At 53.5% G+C, this 20,930-nt stretch overlaps 1 protein-coding gene across 1 annotated transcript; it reads left to right on the top strand.

Annotated features, from left to right (window-relative positions):
* Positions 1-468: 468 nt before the first annotated feature.
* Xkr5 (XK related 5) lies at positions 469-18,890 on the top strand. Its single transcript, XM_076852241.2, has 7 exons — positions 469-526; positions 2,642-2,825; positions 8,197-8,381; positions 9,526-9,735; positions 11,185-11,354; positions 14,387-14,498; positions 17,656-18,890. The coding sequence occupies exons 1-7, from the start codon at positions 469-471 to the stop codon at positions 18,768-18,770; spliced, it is 2,034 nt and encodes a 677-aa protein (XP_076708356.2). The 3' UTR covers positions 18,771-18,890.
* The last annotated feature ends 2,040 nt before the right edge of the window (positions 18,891-20,930 follow it).

Genomic DNA, 20,930 nt, shown 5'->3' with positions numbered 1-20,930 from the left:
TGAGGTTTTGAGAGAAGAGACACGAAGGGACGGAAGGGGAACGCTTCTGTGAGTAGAGGCTGGGAAGGACTTGGAGGGGAGATGCCACGGAACGCGCCCTGCGTTTTTCCCACATAATTTTAAGATTTCAAAGATCCAATTAACGATTCTAATTCAGTTCCTTCCCGCCCCTCTCCCGGACTTGCTTTCAGCAGCACCCCAGGGCCAGGACCAACGAAAACAGCACTTCTCCTTAGGTTCAGATCAAGGGGCCAGACCTAAACGGGACTTCCCACTGGGAATCTGTCCTTCCTTCCTCCTTCCCTCCCTCCCCTGCTAGCAACTTGGCATAAACCAGAACCAGCCCCCGTGCGCCCAACTGCTCTGGCCGAACTGCCTCCCGCAGTCGGGCCTCAGGCCGGAAACCTCCCCGACTAGGGGCGTCTGACAGGGGAAGGGGCGGGCGCAGGCGGCGGGGCAGGCTGGAGGATGCACGCGGGGCTCCTGGGGCTCTCCGCCCTGCTGCAGGCGGCGGAGCAGAGCGCGCGTGAGTGCAGCGCAGCCCGCGGCTGGCGCCGGCGGGTGCTCCCTCCACCACCCTCACCCCACCCCAGCGCCGGCGGGGGCGCACACCCCACCCCGGCCCGCTGGGGCAGCCTGCAGAGCGCTGCGCGCTGGTGCTTGCATGCTGGCTCTCCTCCCAGCTTGCCGAGCACGCCCGCCAATCCTTAGTGGGTGCTCAAGGTTGCCAGAGCCCTTGCGGATGCCTAACCCCCCGGCGGTTGCATGAATTTCCACCCCTCCCCCCACCCATGCATGACCCCTTCCGCGGATCCAGGGGTCGCCCTCGGATGGGGGATTCCCCTGCCGGAAAAGGCGGACTGGCATCCCGCCCTCCCTCCAGAATTCTTATTCCACGCGCTTCGCAAAGTGCTGTGCTGCAAGATGCGCCCCGCCTCTCCCCATCGCCCCGGCTGGCCTGAAGCGGGGAGGCCGCTCGGGAGCCGAGGGCTTGGGGGACCCAGGGCCTGAAGGGCAGTGGCTCCCCACTGGGGTTTGGGGTGGGGCAGACGAGACTGCCGGGGACACCATCGCCGCGCGGGGGAACCCAACCACCGGGCGAAGGCAAAGCAAAATGGCCATACTTTTCGCGCCCTTCGCGTTTGAACGTGTAACTCTTTGGGTGCCGGAGAGGAGTGTCTCCGCCCACTTCCGCCACGCCTCCGGGTCTCAGTCTTCCGGGCCCGCCTCTGGGGAGCGGGACGGTGGCCTAGGGAGGCTCCAGTGTCAAGAAGGTTCCGCGCCCGCTACCATCACGCACGCCTTCGGGACCCGCCGGGCGCTGACTCTCTGATCTGCCCCGCGGTTCCTCGCCGGTCCCCGGGCGCACCCGCTGCGCTTTCTCCGAGCGGCGCTGGGGGAGCCGGGGTGGGGTCCTACCCGAGCATTCCCAATTCCTGCCCTGAGGCAGGGGAGGGCTAAAACCGGGCGGGCAGGCCCGGGTTGGCGGTGTGTGGCGGGACGTGCTGGGCGGTTAGACCGCTGGACAGAGCCCAGGGCCCTGACGCCTCTGCTGGGGCTGCACGACTCCCAGCTGTTCCTCAGGGCAGTGCATTTGCCACCAAATTCATGGCTTGTGCTCACAGACCCACTTTAAACTTTAATACTGTAAAATCCAAGTAACAGTGATTTGAAAGAGTTACTGGGCATCCCCGTGTCCACCAGTGCTGCTGCCTCCATTACCAACCTCAGGATCCTCAGCCGCGGTGGGGAGGGGCTGACGTTTGCACTGACAGCGAGGACCCCACTGCCCAAGTGGAGGAGGCTGCCTCACCGAATTAGCCAGCAGGTGGGCAGCAGCAGGGTGACTGAGGACCCTGTGGGGAGGGGAGTGCTGGTCCTCTGCACCATGTCCCAGAGAGGAGGCGGCACACTTAGAGCACATCCTAGCTGCCAGGTACTTGGTACACGTGGCTCCTTGTAACAGAGGGAGGTGCCCCAGAGAGCCCTGGCACCTTTATGCCTGCCCCTGTTGCCAGCCAGCTCTGCCAGCTCCCAGGCAGGGTCTAGCAGAGTCTTGTGGCAATGGGGACACCGTGTTGATTGGCTAGGTGGCTTGGTTTTGTCTTTTAATGAGATGGAGTGTTGAGTGTATAGACAAGAGGCTCAGGAAAGCAAGTTCATTGTCCTCACAGGTGCCAGAGGCAGGAGGCCACAGAGGGCCACTGAGGAAGTACAGTGGTTAGGCAGCAGAAGTCAGCAACCAGGGTAGAGAGGCCAGGTTGGAGCCTCCTAGACAAGGACCAAGCACAGCGGGGACAATTTAGGACAGTCTAACATGGATGATGTGTGTGTGTGTGTTGGGCTTTTTGGCCCCTGGATGCCTGTCTCCTGGTCCTGAGACAACTAAGGCAGAACAGTACTGTCTCCTGGGGTGGGGCCAGACAGAGGAGGTGGCTCTGGGTTGGGCAGTCTGCATGTCACAAGCATGCTCCTGGAGGTGCCCTGTGCTACCCCCAAGGGAAGCAGTCTCTTCCCACCCAAGAAACTTTGTAAGATTTCAGAGCATTATAACATCCAGAAAACGAAAATACTTACAACCCAGTTACCCAGTCCAGCCCTATCCTTCCAATAACCCCTCTGGTTTTTCTCGTCCCTCCAGGCCTCTGTACTGTGGTTTACTACTTCACCACAGGACAGCTTCTCTGGGGGTGGCTGGCCTTTTCTGTCCTCCTGCCTGGCTTCCTGGTCCAGGGCCTGAGCTATCTGTGGTTCCGAGAAGATGGGCATCTGGGACGTGGCCTGTTGGTGATGCTGCACCTCCTGCAGCTGGGCGTCTGGAAGCGGTAAGAACAGCCAGCCTCCTTCCACCTCCAGAGCCTGACCAAGAAGGGACTCCTCTGACCTCTGTGCATATGTTCTGTCCTTAAGGTCCTGGAAGTTCAGGATCACACCTCTGCTTGATACTGACATCCCCTCATCCAGCATCTCTAACACCAGGGCCCCCTCCTAGATGCATCTGTAACCTTTAGAAAACTTTTTCTTGTCTTCAGCCAAATTCCATCTTCATGTTGTTTCCATCCTTTGGTCAACCTTTGGAGCCACATAAAGCAACCTGCTCATGGCAGCTCTGTTTGAACACCTATTATCTTAGTCTAGGAAGGTGACATAGTTGAGTTAGCCACAGGCTAGACAGTGAACACCCCCATACCCTCACACCCCACAGCAGCATCTGTTCAAGCTTTTGTGAAAGGAAGAAGTCATCTGGGAGCCAGGACCAGTGTTTTTGCCACAGAAAAGCTGCCAGAAATGTCTCTAGTGCTGTGGGCTTACCTGTGGTCCACAGGCCACCTCTGAGGCAAGGTGTGGCTTCTCCCTGGAGCACCTGGAAACAGGGAATTGTCAGAGAGATGTGGCAGTGAGTTTGCACAAATGTGCACTTCAGCTCTCAGCCGCCTCAATGATCCCATGGGGCTGAAGGAGAAGAATTCAGGGACCAGATTGGTGAAGCCTGTAGCTCGAGTGTGTATCACAGGCCATGAGGGTTCAAGAGTTCCAAGTGTATTGAAGGAGCCCTTGCCAGGTGTTGCTCTCTGTTCTGAGGGTTTGTGCTGTCACAGTCACTGTCCCTAGGGCTTTCTCACAAGGCCCTGAAACAAGTATGTGGCAGGTTCATGGGTGGGAGCCCCATGTCCAGAGAGAACATGGGCATGGCATGCCGCCTGCCCCACCCCGAGGACCCTCAGGCCAGAGTGGAAGGTGCTCCTGAGAAAGACATGGGGCAGCCACCACAGCGTCACAGGCCCCGCAGTCGGCCGTCTGTGTCAACAGGCACCACAAACACACCCACAGCCACCTCAGAGGCCCCCCAGCTGGACCTGCATGTGCCAGAGTGCTGGGGAGGACTGGACACCAGGGACTGGGAGGCAGCAGAGAATCTTTTGCCTGGACTTGGGGCCTGCAGCCTCTTCTGAGCACTGCCCAGCATCTCCATACCCTCCCTAACCAGCCTGGCCTCGAAATGAGAGCAGGAGGACCGCAGGCCTCTTCCCAACCTCAGCCATCATAGTCATCAAGAATGAGCCCTCAGGGGCAAGTGACCTGTGGAGAAACTGAGCCAGGCTTTCCTTAAGCAAATGTTTGATAGCTGACAGCCTGAGGAGTTGACTGGTCCTGTAGTTGCTAAGGAGAAGCCTTCTGAGTGATTGTCAGGTAGTGTGCCTTCGAGACTCTGGGCAGCCTCAGGCCCACCTCATCCACAGCCTTCTTCAGAGGTAGGGATACAAGAGGCCCGGGGCATGTGCAGATTCTTGGTACTGGTATTTGACAGTGGACTCCACCCTCTTGTCTTCCCCTGGGCTCTCAGAATCTCCATAAGCACACTGATATTCTGGTATATACTGAAAATTAGCATGGGTAAGTGAAAAGAGATGCAAAAATTAGGAGCTAGGAAAGACAACTAGTCACGTGTATCTAATCATTATAAAGAAGTGAAGGTAACCAAAGAAACTTACACATGATTTAAAAGAACACAAAAAAATTTACAAAAGGAGGGGGGAGTGTTGAGCGAATAAAAAGAAACAATAAAAGCCAGAAAAGGGGGCAAAATATCAGAACATGATCAAGCCAGAGTGGGCAGTTTGTATATCAAGCCACAAATTTGGTTCTAACTTCATGACAGTATATGCATAAGAAACTACCCAGCTTATAAGTTTTCTGAGATTACAAATTAGCCAAAACTCAGAAATCTACTTCCTTAGTAGGGAGATTTGAAAATAGGAAGAAGAATCTTTTCCTTATTCTGAAGCTAGCACTTTCAGCTCTCACAAAGAAAACATGGTAAAAGTAGTCTTTTAAAGCAAATCATTTTTAAAATCACAGTTTGGTAAATCACCTTTAGGGGGAGCCAAAACAGTGGTATTTTGCACAATCCTGAGTTGGATCCCAATTGCCCTCAGGAAGTGACTCCATAAGGAAATGCAGAGGAGCCTTCAAAAACAGAACAATCAATAAAACACAACCCACTTGAGGAAAGTTGCTTATAAAAATTCAGGCCTTTAAAATAAAATCGCTGAATTTTTTTAACACAAAATGGTACAAACTATATTCATGTTAAATCTGACTGTTCAAACCTGACATTAGTAGCAGCTTTTTTAAACAGAGTTACTTTTTTTCTATTTGGGCTTTTTGTGTCCCTTCTACTACTATGTGTTACCAACATCTTTTTAACAATTTTTAAAGCCTGTCAATTCAATTGAAACTCAGTGTAAGCTGGTAGAAGAGTCCCTAGCTAATCTCCTCAGCATGCATTCTGTGTTAGCACATTTAGAAGTTAAAAGATCTTTAAAAGGCAAATTTTAAGGGTGTGTAAGATAAGCTCAGTGTAGATGGGTGGAGACTGAATACTTAAAAAGTACGTAAAACACAGCTCTAGTCAAAACCTTGAGCTGCAGGCTGACAGGGCCAACATCCCCAGGAATGTTACATTGGAGAAAAAAAATCACTTATTCTCCACATCTTGGGCCCAAGATAGACTAGTTGTAGTGGACACATTTTCTTGCCTACTTGTTAGTTAGGAAAGACTAGATTGCTGAGAAACTGAATTCTAAAGACAAGTTAGGCTGATGGGTTGTGTTTCCAAGCCTCTGGGTGGAGCCTGTGTTCCTAATGCGACCAGGACCCTGGACCTGCATCCACAGGGCTCAGTACGCTTGGTGTGTGACTGTTCATGGTTAGTGACTCGTGTGAGTGCAGTCTCTGAGGCTGAGTTGGGAACAGAGCTGAGAGTGGCCTCACCAGCACAGAGAAGGATGTCGGCAGTGCCCCAAGAGTCAGACTTGCCCTCCGCACAGAAGGCAGAGCACTGTCCCTACACCCGCTGAGGTCCGGTCCTGGCGCCTCTGCAGGAGGGGAGGCGACTCTGACCCAGGAAGCTGCAGTGTTGCTGCAGAGGCATAGTGGCTTCCAGAAACTCCCGTCTGGGGAGTGGTCGTCTGTAGTCAGTAGAGGAGGGTGTTCTCTAGAGCAGGGAAAGTGCCAGGTAGAGGGACCTTGGTCGTAGCCTAAGGAGCTTGCGGTTGGAAAGCCCTGGGAGAGCTGAGACCACCGTGGCAGGCTGGGCCTGCAAGAGCTGCCCTGGCAACAGTCGGCCGAGGCTATCAGAACCCAGGCCAGAGCAGCTGGGGGCCTGGGCGTGCTGTGGCCAGGACAGATAGGTTGAATCTCAGGACCAGGTGGCCAGATCATCACCCCAGCTTTCCCCAGGGCCCCCAGTGACTACTGTCACAAACCTGGGTGGCTGCCCTCCCTCAGGCCGTCCGCATCCTGGAGGGAAGCAGCGTCAGCACACCCGCGAACCTTTCCCCGTCTGGCCCCAGCCTCTGTTCCACCAGACTCTTGACAGTTCCCAGACGTGGACCCTTCCCACTGCCCCCGCTCCCTGTCCCACTGACCCCACACACCCCTTTAGGTTCCCTCCCACCTCAGCTGCCCCACCAGGCCTTCCCATCCTCCCCCCAGAGAGCCCTCCCCGACCTCCCGACCCCCTGCCCAGGACTCGGACTCCACCTCCACCCTCACCGCTCATTTTGATGGTTTCTTCCCCAATCCTTTCACGTGTGTTTTCTTTCCAAAACTGAATCACAAGCTTCTAGTGAACATGGTTCATTTGTCTCGTTATATTTTTTGAGGTTTCATATGTTTTTTCTTAACATTAAGTTTGTGTCAGAATCAGACCTTCAAAGACTCAGTGAGAAATCAGTTCACTCCAGGATTCCGAATCATGAAAAAGGAAAACTGTTTTCCCTAAGCATCTTCCCTAGGCTCTCAGCCCCGTAAGTAAAACCCTTTCAAAAGGGACCCCCCACCTTCTGCTTGGACATAGCAGAGCTGGCCAAAGATCAGAGTCTGCCTGTCATGGCAGAGTCTAGGGAGATGCTTGGGAAGCCTTACCTCGTGGACTTCCAGAGACATTGGCTCTGGCCCAGGGGTTGCTCAACTGTGTCTCTGAACTTGGACCAGACAAGGAGGCTCTGCTCCTGAATGGAGCTGTAGGCACCACTGCCCACACAGCAGGCAGGTGGTCACCTCCCTTGTTGCTGCTGATGCATAGAAACCTCATCACCCAATGGAAACTCAGAGTCCACTGAACCCCCAAGTGTGACCAGGGAGTGGCATGGTTGTTAGATATTCCGTGTGGCCCTTTGGGCAGTTTAGCAGGTGCCCCACGCCACATTATAGACAGCTTTCAGAAGATGAGAATATGAGGAAAAGGCTTCTGGGGTGGATTTATGGGAAGCAGAATGAGAAAAGAACATTCTAAGTCCTTTCACTGGGTTTGACTCCTCTTCCAGACCCTAGGAAAGTTACCCAGGTGGGCTGAGCTGAAGTGTCCTTGGGGTCCTGCACAGGCCGGCGTGACAGACGTGTGAGGGGGCTCATCCCTCCAGCTGCCTCTAGTTCCCCATTGCCTCAGTCTGGTTTGCACGCTCCACCTTGACGACATGCCTTCCCTTTCTCCTCTTGCCACCTGACAGCCTGACTCTCCTCCATCCACGTGTGTGTGTGTGTGTGTGTGTGTGTGTGTGTGCGCAAGCACGTGAGCATGTGTGCATGTGTGCGGCTTCTCTTTCTCATCCTGGCCCCTAAGCATGAACAGCCCCTCAGCTTCTTGGGTGTCGTAATTTTAGGGCACAAAGTTCTTGTGTGTCGCAGTTTTAGGGCACACAAAGCTCTGCACTCCATAAGTGTGAGGATGAGGGTTTTCTCTGTGCTCTAAAGAGATGACCACACACAGCACCTTGGAGCAAGCAGCTGCTGAAGGAATTGATTCCCATCCCAAGAGCTCTGGGGCAGGGAAGCCAGTTGGAGTTGCCTTCAAACCTTGCCAGCCTATCCGTCTGGGTTTCCTTGCCCTGTGGCAGCTCTGCTCAGAGAGACCCTCCTGCACTGGGTCCTGGCTCCTCACCTGCCTTCCCCACCCTTCCAGATGTGGGGACTCTGTGGCACATAGGCTGGGCCTGGCTGAGCACCAGAATTCAGGGCACACCCATTGGAACTGACATCTTCAGCTTGGAGTCAGCCCAGTGACAGCCTGGCTGATGACTCTGGGTGACATTGATGAGTACCTAGGGTATTTCCCAGAATGCTACCTGCCTCTGAATGAAGAGTCCTGCCACAGCCTGGCTCCATGTCACCATGCCCCTTGCTCTTCTTTAGGCACTGGGATACTACATCAACTGCTCTGTCAAAGGCAGAGGAGGCTCCCCACTGGGGACAGCTGTGGCTGCAGGAGGCTGACCTGTCAGCCCTCCGGCTCCTGGAGGCCCTGCTGCAGACGGGGCCCCACCTGCTGCTCCAGACATATGTTTTTCTAGCCTCAGACTTCACAGATGTTGTGCCAGGTGAGTACCTCTTACTGCAGAGCTCAGACTGTCAACTTCCCAAGGGGGACATGAACACGTGACTAGTTAGCAAAACCCTCCCATCTGAGACTTCCCCTGCCTGGGAGAATGAGGGCATCCTGTGCTCACTAGCCCGTAGGGGACTACAGTTGGCTTTGCTTGGGGCAATGCATTCTCAGTGAGCTGGCTTTCCTTGGGGGTTAGGCTGTAAGGTCAGACCAGAAGATAGAAATTGTGCACTTAAGATGACCCTGAAAATACCCCAGGAAGAACTGCTTCTCAGCAAGATCAGTGCTCCGTCTTCCCTATGTCCTTAGTCACTAGAATAACTCCTAATGCAGCCAGAGCTGACTCCAGAGCCTCATGGAAACCACAACTCAGATCCCAGCAGATGCACATTTCCATCTCCTGCATCCACAATCTCTCCTTCCCTCCCTCCCTCCCTCTCCCCCTTTCTCCTTCCTTCCCTCCTTCCCAATTGCTTCTTATGTCCCTCCTCCCCTCACCCACCTCCTCCCCTCACCCACCTCCTCCCCTCACCCACCTCCTCCCCTCACCCACCTCCTCCCCTCACACACTTCTCCCCTCACCCACCTCCTCCCTCCCCCTCCCTCTGTGCACACGACATGTACATAAACCAAATGTTCAGAAGACAGGACTGTATCATTCTTCCATGCATCTTCATCGAAGGGCCTGATGCCGTTTATGTTCTGATTATAGTTTTTTTATTAAACCTCCTTCACATGATCCAGTGATCGAGCAGGGAAGGAACCTGGGAAGGAACCACATTCATCATCTTCCAGGATCTGCTTTGTTCTAAACAGAACTTAGACCAGAGGGCTTGGACCTGGGGCTGGGAAGTTCTTCCTAAGGGCTTACAAAGGGATAGGCCATTTGCTGGGCAAGGCACCCAGGACATTGGGCAGTGGAAGTGCTTCTTTGTGTCCTCATTTATTCCTGTGTACAGATTTGTGCCTTCGTGCACACAGTTGTTATGTTTCCACCTTCAAAGGGCTTGGTCAGTGGTGTCCCCTGTAGAGCTGGGTTTTAATGAGAGGTTATATGTCCCATTAAAGCAATGAACCTTCAACAGTGGCTGTTTGGAGCCTGCGAGGAATGTTCTGTCTGTTTGCTTCCCTTTCAGGAGTCAGCGCCCTGCTCTCCTGGTCCTCACTGTCCTGGGCCCTGGTGTCCTACACCCACTTCCTGGGTGTCCTGAAGCCAGGCCACCGCATCATGCCATGGGCTGCCCTCTTCTGCCAGCAGCTCTGGCGGATGGGCATGCTGGGGACCCGCGTCCTGAGTCTGGTTCTGTTCTGCAGAGCTTACCGCGTTTGGGTTCTGGTGGTTGGAGGTAAGCAGAACTTACTCTCTGGTCATCTACTGCTGCGTAACACGGCACCGCAGAGCGGCCTGTCTTAGAAATACTGTTGATGATCATGAGCCCCAGGTCTGGGGCTGGCTTGGCTGGGCCGGTGGTTCCTGCTTAGGGGTCGCCTGTGGTTGCAGCAGGAGAGCAGGCGTCTGGGTTCACAGGGAGGCTGGAGCAGGCTGCGTGCACACATGTCCTTGCTCTTCCACAGAGTAGCTTGGACTCACCCTTGGCAGCTGAGAATTCCAAGACAGGAAGTGGGACCTGCCAGTCCTCTTAAAAGCTAGGCCTAGAACTGGCTCAGGATTGCTTCCGCTGGGCTCTGCCGGTCCGAGCAGCCACAGGCAGCCCAGATCCCCCTGCGTGGAGGCGCTGACCCCAACTCCCAGAGGGCCGTGCAGTGGGAAGGAGGGCACGGAGGGCACGCGGCTTGCTCTGGAGAGACCTTGCCATAGCTTACATATCCCAGCCTCAAAAGTCCTAGGGACCCCTAGGGCATAGACACCATTCTACATCACGGACTAAAATCTTTCCCTAGAAAAACTGCCTTTCAAACAGGAGGGAGGTCTGGGGTTCCGTTGCCCTGACCCAGTTCAAAAATATACAAGTTATGAGAAGCTGCTTCTAGTCTCTGAAAGTGCTCTGACATTGTCTCTGTCTGAAACGAGACAGCTCTTCAGAACCCCAGCCCTCTGTCCAGGGCACACAGAGATGCACAGTGATGACAGGGAGTCTCTCTGGCCTTGCACAGTCCTGAATGGGGTCTGTGTGTCTCTGCCAAGGACAGCAGTCTCCTCTGGTCATCAGTGAATGCACTCTGCAAGAAAGGACAGTGTACTCTTGTTTTAAGGGAACTGGAGACATTGAGAGATATTGGGCCCTCGGGCCCAGAACAAACATTTGATACAGTTATGGGGGGAAAAAAACTTGCTCCAAAAGAGAAATTAACGATGTTTTTATTCATCCTTTTAAAAACTCGGCTTCAACTCTAGAAGGATATTATTCATCTTAAAATATAGGCATAAAAACTATAGCTGGACCTCATAGAATCCTTCCCTGTGGGTATGGAGGGTTTTGGCTCATGTAGTAACAATTTAAAAATAGTAGAGTCGATTTTGTAACTGCCTCCTTAAAACCTTTCTGGAACCCAAAAGGCAGGGGTCCATAACATCTGACATGTGCCATTGAGGGCAGCAGCTCGTCTTTGCTTCCGAGTCTCCAGTAGGCCAGTGCCCTTAGGAGGCTCGAGAGGTGATAGGTGCAGAGCTGGACTGGCCGGTTTGCCGCTCCTCCACTCTCTTCTGGGTTCTGATGTCTGTTCTTGGATGCAGCCCAAGCAGAGAGGGATGTTTCCAGGCCGTGCTTCTGGGTTCTTGCCCCCTCCCCCACCTACCCCCTGGACCCTGACCACCACCGCTGGCCTCTCCCCAGGTGCCCACTGGCTGGTGATGACGTTCTGGCTCGTAGCCCAGCAGAGTGACATCATCGACAGCACCTGCCACTGGCGACTGTTCAACCTGCTGGTGGGGGCCGTGTACATCCTGTGCTACCTCGACTTCTGGGACAGCCCTTCCAGGAGGAGGATGGCCAGCTTCTACTCGGCAAGTGCAATGGGGGCGCTCTTTCATCCCGGCTCTCCCAGAATGTGTGTGGCCTGTAGTGTGTGTGTGTGTCTGTGTGCACAGGAGCGTGAGTGTGCACACAGCTATGAAAGAAGGACTGGCGTGGTTTACAGGAAAATTCTAAAAGGAATTAGTCTTGAATGGAGACGACGGGCTGTGAAAATACTAAGCCGACGTCCAGGTGCCACCACAGAATCACTGTGGCACAGGCGTGTTTGGTGTGTTCTCTGCTGTCTGCTGAGGGTCCCTGCAGGTCCTCGTCACACAAAACAGCCTTGGTCGTCATCTCAGCCTTTACCAGGTGTTTATCACCGAGTTCCAGATGCGGTCCTACCTAGGGTGATAATCTCAAAGGTGGCCTGATGTCAGTCTTCAGGTTGCTTCTATTCCAGAAGAAATTTCTACCCATTTTTTTAAAAAATTCACATTAATAAGTTCACATGATAGTAAGGCAGAATGTGGGCAAGGCAGGAGAGAAAAACCTGGAGGACCTACCAGCATGGCTTCCCATTGGTGACCAGAAGGTGAAGGTTGAGCTGCACTGTGAAGAGCAGACCAGAGAAAATATGGCCCAGAGGTGCAGGCCCCAGGTTTCGAAGGCTAACGAGTGACGGAACCCCAGCCCTGCTGGTCACTACCCAGAACTCAGATCCTCACAGCCTTTTCCACCTGTCCCTCAGTGTTCCTGTGACAAGTAAGACCCATCTACTTTTCAAGGGCCTTATGAAGAGCAAACAACAGGTAGCATAAGTAGTTGGCACAAAGTGACCTATAAATGGAGGCGAGACACGTGACAGACGTCACAAGCCTTAGCAGGCAAACTCCAGCGGGGGTACACATTCAAGAGGAAATACAGTTAAAAAGATGGTGAGACACCAGCAGAGCCGGTAACAATTATATGGAAAGTATAGATAATGACCACCCAGCTTCCCAAGGGGGCCTCAGACCTCCAGGAGCCTAAGCCAACTGGGTCCTGGTTAGGGAGCTGGGGCCCTCCCAGAAACTGAAGCAGCACAAAGACCCCCTCTTCAAACTGCAATTCTTACAATCGGGTCAGAAAGATTGCAGACATGTCGCTCAGAGTAACAAGAATGTTTAATGAAGGAATAGGAAAGCAGAAGGGGACACTCTCAAGGGAGAGGCTGGGTCCTCTCAGGGAAGACAGGGACTGTGTGCCTCTCCTGCACTCCAGTTTTATTGGGGATCCCAGAGAAGTTTCCAGAGAGTCCTGCCCAGGTCCACCTCTTGACTTTCGACTGACAGCAGGACGGTATCAGACTTTCAGGCCTTCCCTGTCACGTCAACTCTAGGTCACCTTGGCCCATGCTGACCCGCTCTAGTTGAAGTCTTAACCAGACGCAGATCAATTTTCTGGTTAGGAAGAACTTTCCTCGTCTCCCAGTGTTCTGGGATCTGGTCACAAACATCTCCTGGGTTCCTCCCATCAGTATTCTCTTGGGCCTGCATTTCTCCTTCAGTGAGCAACAGGTGGTTTGCTGAGGAAGGTGACGTATCCTGTCCACTGAGGAAAAGAATGCGTGTGGGGGTCAGCCCAGGAGCAGCAAGTGGTTATAGAATCACTCTTACCCTGTGATCCCACCATCCTCATCTGTCCTCTAACAGCCGTGAGGCCCCAGGGGCCATATCTACAGGGCCTTTGAGCCTGTGCACTCCACTGTCCCCCTATTCATTACTTCTCAGGTCTCCCTCAGGCAAGGATGGTGATGGCTCCACTCCTGGAAGCCCATGTCCCACCCCTGAGCCCCTGAAGAGGGAGGCCCAGGTATTGCAAAGGCCACAGGCAGAGGATCACAGCACTGAGGTGGAAGGCGCCCAGAGGACAAGTCTGCCTTCTCAGTGGACCAACCAGACATCTGTCAGGAGTCAGAGTGAAAGACTCCAGGTTTTCACAGGGCTGCCAGCAACTCCTTGGGGGCTGCTGAGACCCTACCTACAACAGCTCCTGAGAGTTTTTAACCCTTGATTTATTTGAGTTTCCTGGATTAAGATGAAGCCAATGAATCAGCAGGGCGAATCTTTGGAAGACTTTCTGAGCATGTCAGTGCTATAACTCAGTTTCCTATGTCTTACGGTCAGTAGTTAAGTGTACAGATGGTCCCAACTTCTATTCTTTGATTTGCAGTGCAGCAAAGCTGCACCCATGCCACCATTCTGTCACTTTTAATGCACTATTAAGTTACGTGAGACAGTCCACTCTTCCCTGTAAGTGGGCTTGGCGCTACCTGACTTTGCCCAAGTGGGGAAGGTAAGTGTTCTGGGCACACTTGGGGCAGGCTATGCTGTGCTGGGGTGTTTGGGAGGTGAGGTACCCCAGACTTATTTCCAACTTAGCAACATATTCAATTTACAGTGGGTTTATTGGGTGGTAACCCCATGGTAAATCAAGGACCATCTGTATAATCTTGAATTACGTGCTGTTAATTTATATATTTCAATAAAAATTTACTTTTTATATTTAAAAATTAGAAACAAGTTGATAGGCCAGACTGGAGACAGGTGCCTTTGGGAGAGCCCACCAGCCAGGGAAATCCCCTCCCCCACTGCCACTGTGTGGTGCAAAACAAATTAACCCTTAAAGTGCTCCTGTTTACAGGAAATCTCTAGACTTGTTATGAAAGTCTGTGACTCTAGCTTACTGGAGCTCAGTGGCACCCTGAGCTCTGCACATGGCTTTCACTATCGTGTTACCATATGAGTCCCTGCCTACACCCAGCCTGGGCATGAGAAAGAGGTGGGGAATAAGAGCAGCCCAGCCCGACTGCCCCAGGGAGCCCCCATGGCTGCTCCAGTGTTTGTGACTGTGACATTTCAATGAGCAACGCTAGGAGACTCTCCCTTGCAGAGAGGTTTCCCTTGAGGATGAGGGTTCTGCTTCTAGGGGCCATTCGGCCTGGGCACCCTGGAGACAGCAAGGAAGAGCTGCAGATCCAGGAAGGGTGCGGTGGCTCTACCTTGTTCTGACAGGTGGTGGCTCTGCCTTGGTCCCACAGGTAATGCTGCTGGAAGACATCATTCTTTTGGTGCTGGCCACTGACTTCCTCCAGGGGGCCTCATGGAGCAGCCTGTGGACCATAGCTGGGGTCTTGTCTGGATTTCTGATAGGTAAGACCCACCGTGGCTGCCTTCTCCAAGCCTCCTCAACTTGGTTGTCTTGTTTTTACGTTGGACTCAGAGGACAGGAAACTGAGCCCAGAGGTGGTAGGCTGGGGACTGAGGACAGAGCCACTCTGTTGTGGCTGGAGGCCATGCTCCAGGGCAGGAGAAACTGAGATCAGCCCTGTTGGCCTGACTTGACTGCTGGGAACTCAGGTGAGGCTGGGCCCAGCCCCGTGTAGCCAAAATGCCTCCTGTGCCAGCCCCTCTCCAGGCTTCCATGGGGTTAGGGTGATTTCCCTCTCCTCCCTGGCCTGGCCACACGGCCACGGGCACTCTGTCTGTCACATCTGCAGCTGGTTGGAGAGAGTTTGCACAGAGGTCTCTAGGAGACTTTATGAGACCAGCAGTTGCTAAGTGGTCTAGCTGCGTCCACCCCAGCTCCATCACGGGCATCAGCACCGTGATTGGGGGCTTCAGGTATCAGTCACACTTAGTGAATGGACAACCTGATGGCACTGCTGTGTCCATGTGTTGACCTTGCCTCCCTGATAGGGGTGAGCTCAGCAGGTGTTTTGTCCTGGGGTTTTGAAGAATGATGCCAGCCTGCCCACCCGCCCTGCCCTGCCAGCCGCTCTTGAGCCTGTGGTGATTGTCCAGGATGGCCACCACTCGTGGCAGTGGCCCCTGCCCAGGATCCCCCATTGTTCACTACAAGCCTTGGTCCTGCCTGTGCCCCCCGCTTCCTGCTCACCTGGTCCTGAGGTCCTGCCACACCCCACCCCTTCCTCTGCCCACTTGTACTCTGAAGGAGGCACATGCTGGCAACAAGACCACCTGACACCTGGGCCCTCCCCAGAGAGGTGGGCAGCAGGGACCTAGGGCCCTTTTCTTGCTCACAGCTCTGGGGGTGGGCTGGCCTACGAGAGCAGCCGTGACAGGGGAAAGAGCAACCTTGACACAAAGCCTTCGAGGTGAGAGACCATTCACAGCACAGGAGATTCCCAGATCACGGGTCTATGACAAATACGGGAGCCCCAACCACCTGGGCCTTAAGCCTGCCTCCTCTTCCTCAGAGTCCCGAGTCCTGGCTTGGCAGAGTGGGCGGCTGAGCCACTGCTGCTTCTTCAGATGAACTTTTCTTTTCAGATAGTTGTAGTGCTAATCATGCAGAGAGTACCCTGTACCCATCACCCAGTCTCCACCCTGCAAGACTGTATCACAGTCTCACAACCAGGACAGAATGTGACACAGCCCAGACAGGAAGACCCTCCCACACCAAAGACCCCCACAGTGCCTACTTCCTCTCACCCCACCACACCCCCAGCTCCTGGCCAGCAACCCACCCTCCACCTCTGCACCTGTACCACTTCAAGGATGTTACGTAAATGCCCTTGTGGTACCAGTTCTGGGTGGTCCCCTTCCCTCACCGGCCCTTTGATGGCTGAGCAGCGTTCCACAGCATGGCAGGACCACAGGTGAACCACCCGCCCACTGAAGGGCATCCGTGTAGTCCTTTATAACGCAGCTTAGCTAGCGGCGCTTTCATTTCTAAGCTGCTCGTGTGCGTAGAATGGCCCATCTCAAGAACAGCAGGCTGCCCAGGCAGGTCGGCTCCCAGAGGCTCCTGGCCCTGCCAAGCAATCCCTGGGGGGTGGGGCCAGCCGTGAGGACTGACCTCTTTGCATGCTCTGGCTCAGGGGAGGCACAGCGGAGTCCTATAAGCTCAGGGTGGGAAGAGCACAGGCAGGGCTCAGCCAGAGTGGGCCTGCCCGTCCCTCTCCACTGAAGGCAGAGCTTGAGCAGACCTGGCTCACGAGGGGCCTCAGGAATCCTCAGCAGGAAGAGACACAAAAAAATGAAAAGGAAAGAAATTTTGTGAGCCAGTTGTTCAACACAGGCATTATTGAGAATTAACTATATCATGTGTATTCTTACAATCAAATACACTATATCAAAACTGATATCACTAAATATGAAACAAAATGGAAAGGAAGAAGGTAGGAAAGGAGGGGAGGGAGATTTGTAGTCCAAAGAGCTAGAGCTCAGGCTGAAAGTAGACAGTTCCTGCTCACATTTAGCCCCCACCACCTTTCCTTCTTTATTGAGCACCTACTGCCTGCCAGCCTGGGACTACAACCCAAAACCAGCAAATGGCGTGGCCCCTGAAGAGACTTTTCACTGGATCCGTGTGCTAAGGACTTCTATGACCCCACAGCGTGGTTCGTCTTGGGTCATTCATTGTAAAAGGTGACACTAGGTCCCTCCCAGCAATGTGAGAGTCTGAAGCAGTGTGCAGAAGTTGTGATCAGGGCCTGCTGCAGGGGCCACACCGAGCGTGTAGGGATTCTGCCCCGTGTCCCCGGTTCGAGCCCTGAGCAGTGGCCCTTGGCCCGAGAGACAGAGGGTCTGTGGCAGAGTCCTGGGGCCCCTTGCAGCTCTGTCATGCTGGCGTGTCCTGGCGCCCTCAGACTCTTCTCGCCAGCACTTCCTCCCGTTTCCTGCGGTTGATAAGGAGCTCCCTGCCCAGCGCTCCTCCAGTGCCGCAGGAAGCTGGGCGCTGTGTGGGAGGCTTACTGGAACGCTCTGTTAAAGAGATTACCCAGCAGTCAACACTCCTGATCAAAATATACGAAAAAGGCAACATGTGACCAAGATGTTTGCACACAGAGGAAGCCCGGCTGCTGCTCCTGGAAATTCCTTGATGTGGCTTTTCAGAAGCAGGACCGGCCTGGGCTGCAGCCCTCCGCCAGCACCAGAGCCCTGTGGCCCCTCCACCCAGGGTATTGACAGAGCTCTTCTAGGCATGTTGCCCACTCCCACACGTGTGCCCACTCCCACACGCTACACATCCCCATGCTACACACCCACTACACACATGTACACACATATTCTCACACACAACCCGAGCACTCAGTGGGAGTGTGCTTGAGAAGGAAGACCCAGGATCGGTAGGAGTCAAGCTCTCTTGTTCCAGTTGAAGATGAGCTGCAAATTCTAGGAGCTGCAAACTCCCCCAGAACATTCATTTCTCAGGCTCCACATAGTCTCACTTTGGATCCCACTGATATTGCTCTACTCAAAACGGCTGGAACCTGGAACCACAAACCACGAGGAGGCTGCAGGACTTCCAAGAACTTGACCTGGTACTCTCTCTCTTTTTCAGGCAGTGTGTCGCTGGTTATTTATTACAGCCTGCTACACCCCAAATCCACACACATCTGGCCAGGCTTCGTGAGAACGTGCAGAGGCCCTGCCGGCAGGGACAGCGCAGAGCAGGAGGCCCCTCCCCGGACCACGGCTCCAGCGGCCGGGAGGCCTGAGAGCGCAGACTCCTGCCACGGAGAAAGCTGGGTGCTGGAGAAGGCCCCCAGCCCAGAGCAGGGCCCTCCAGAGGCAGAGACGGGGGACCCAGGCTCCAGGGAGGGGTCCCTCCTGAGCCGCCACCACTGGCTGCTGGTGAAACTTGCCCTAAAAACAGGAAATGTGCCCAAGATCAACGCAGCCCTGGGAGAGGACAGTTCTGGCTGCCCCTGTCCCCCGACATGGGGGTCCAGTCAACACTGTAGTCTGCAGGAGCAGACCCTATTTACCCAGAAAGCCCACCTGTCATTCCCCCATGATGCTTCAACCCTAGAGAGAGGCTCCAAGTTTGAAGGGACCCCAAAAGCAGAGGTGGATGCCTTGGAAAACTCGAGTTACATCTCTTTTGCCAGTGATCATCAGGACAGCGTGCCCACCCAGAAGCCATCAGCTACACGCGGGGAGGACAACCCAAAGGAGAGAGCCAGGGCTACCCCCAGGGAGCAGGGGAGGACTGCAGGGGGGCAGCTGAGAGGAAGCGAGGGACAGGAGAGCACAACAGTGTACTTCAGTGCCACCACGGAAGTGGCCATGTCCTCACACCAAGAGGGCAGCCCTGCGTCCCTGCTGATGGCCCGCTCCAGGAGGATGCCGGGAGAGAGCAGCCCTGCCCAGCTGCCCTTCCCCCTCACTGTGGCCAACATCAGCCCCATCCTAGGCGCAGGCCCGTGCAGACACTTCCGCCCCAGCCCAGGCCTCCCTGGACCAGCCCCGGGTGGCTCAGAGTGTGGGGAGTGGCAGGAGCCGGCAGAGGCCCTGAGCCACCCTGCTGTAGTTGGCACCCCGAGGCTGTTGCCACAGATGAGCCTGAGATCCGCTGAAGAGCCCTGCCTCACATCCACCCCCAAGTCCGAGCCCATCCAGAGGGACTGCAGCTGCCCGGACAGGATGAAGCACGAGGCAAGCTTTTACATCTGACCACAGTCACAGGGAGACAACAGGTCACAAATGGGGCCAGCCACCGGGCGCCATGATGAGAGAAGCCACCTCCAACGTCTTCGTCCTTGGACGGGCTTTTCCTCCTCTGGCTCGCCGTCTGCCCGCCTGAAAAATGAGGGAGCAGGACTGGATGCCCCCTGTACCTCCCGCAAGAACGTCTCCCGTGGTGCTTGCATAGGGGACATTCTAGCACAGTGTACCCGGGTGTCGGCTCCGAGACTGCTCACCTCCTCCAGTGAGCCGAATGGTCCCCATTTCCCATCTTGGCGGCACTAGGAAACAAAGGTAAAACTCAGTTCTGTTTTACCCTGGGTTCTTTTGTAACTAACTTTTCCTGACACTGAGTGCTTATTAATTTTTTTTATTAAATGTATTCCAACTGCATTATTTCTTGGAGTCACACAGCTAGACAATGCAAACTCTGGAGGCAGACGAGAACTACAGTGCCTGGAGTCGACAGAACTGAACCCGCAAATGCCGAGATTTCCTCGCTCTCTGGCAGAGTCTGGATGGTATTTTTCAGTGAAATCCCAGCTCTCCTGCCCGCAGGCCAGCCGGCCAGCAGTTCTTTGTCTGCTTTTGATAACTGCCGTTCTGACTGGCGTGAGATGAAACCTTAGAGTAAGGTTTTCCTTTATCTCCAAACACTGCTTCCTCCTCCATTCCACGTGAGAAACTATCCAACTCAAGTGCATCCAGCGAGGGCCAGCGCGTCCTCGTGTCCGTTTCTTCCTCGCTCCTCTCTATAGGCTGTCCCTGTGGGTAGGAATTTCCATCGTTTCTCTACACCTTCCTTCATCGCTGGCTAAGGAAATCCAATCAGAAACCCTCTAGAGAAAGGACACAGGAGGGCTGTGTGCTGTTAGGGTGGGGAGCTTCTCCTCTCCGAGTGTCTCTGGGTCCAGGGACAGCATCAGAACCCCAAAGAGGACGGGAAGCCAGCTGGCTCAGGCCAAGGCCACACAAACATGGGCAGTGAGCTCACAGACATCCTCATCACCAGCCATGGAAGCCAATCAGCTCGATGCAACAGTAAACATCAACTATGGGGAGTTTGAAAAGAATGAATAGTCATAGTGACACTCACTGAGCCTCACATCATCCTTTCCCCTACTCTGCCTTGGTTCTCACCAGCTGAGGAGAAGAACTTGGGCCCTCAATTCCTGCCATTCATCCTCTGATTCTCAAATCCAGCACACCTTTAATTTTTTTATTAATTCTAATTAGTTACACATGATACTAGAAAGCTCTTCAACTCATTGTACACAAATGGAGAATTTTTTACTTCTCTGGTCATACATGGAGTAACATCATTGGTGCAGTCATGCATGTACCTAGAGAATGATGTTCATCTCATTCCACCATCTTTCCTACCCCTTGCCCCCTCCCCTTTGCTCCATCCAAAGTTCCTCCACTCATCTCATGCACACACCCCCATTATGGATTAGCATCCACTTATTGGAGAAAACATTCAGCCTTTGTTTTTGGGGGGATTGGCTTATTTCACTTAGCATGATGTTCTCCAGCTCCATCCATTTACCTGCAAATTCCATGATTTTATTCTTTTAATGCCGAGTAATATTCCATTTTGTGTATATATACCACAGTTTCTTTATTAATTCATCTATTGAAGGGCATCTAGGTTGATTACACAGTTTAGCTAATGTGAATTGTGCTGCTATAAACATTGAAGTGGCTGTGTCCCTGTAGTATGCTGTTTTTAAGTCTTTTGGGGATAAACCCAGGAGTGGCATAGCTGGGTCAAATGGTGGTTCCATTCCAAGTTTTCTAAGGAATCTCCGTAATGCTTTCCAGATTGGTTGCACCAATTTGCAGTCCCACCAGCAGTGTATGAGTGTGCCTTTTCCTCCCACATCCTCACCAACAATTATTGTTGCTCATATTCTTAATAACTGTCATTTTGACTGGTGTGAGGTGAAACCTTAGAGTAGTTTTGATTTGCATTTGTCTAATTACTAGAGATGTTAAACATTTTTTTCATATATTTGTTGAAAAGGACCTAGTAATTAGACCAGAGACCTTATGCCTAATAGAAGAAAAACTAGGCCCAAATCTTCTTTATGTTGGCTTAGGCCCTGACTTCCTTAACAAGACTCCTAAAGCGCAAGAAATAAAATC

Source organism: Callospermophilus lateralis, chromosome 4 (assembly GCF_048772815.1).
Source record: "Callospermophilus lateralis isolate mCalLat2 chromosome 4, mCalLat2.hap1, whole genome shotgun sequence".
Classification (NCBI taxonomy): Eukaryota; Metazoa; Chordata; class Mammalia; order Rodentia; family Sciuridae; genus Callospermophilus; species Callospermophilus lateralis.
This window is presented reverse-complemented; position numbering and strand designations above follow the sequence as displayed.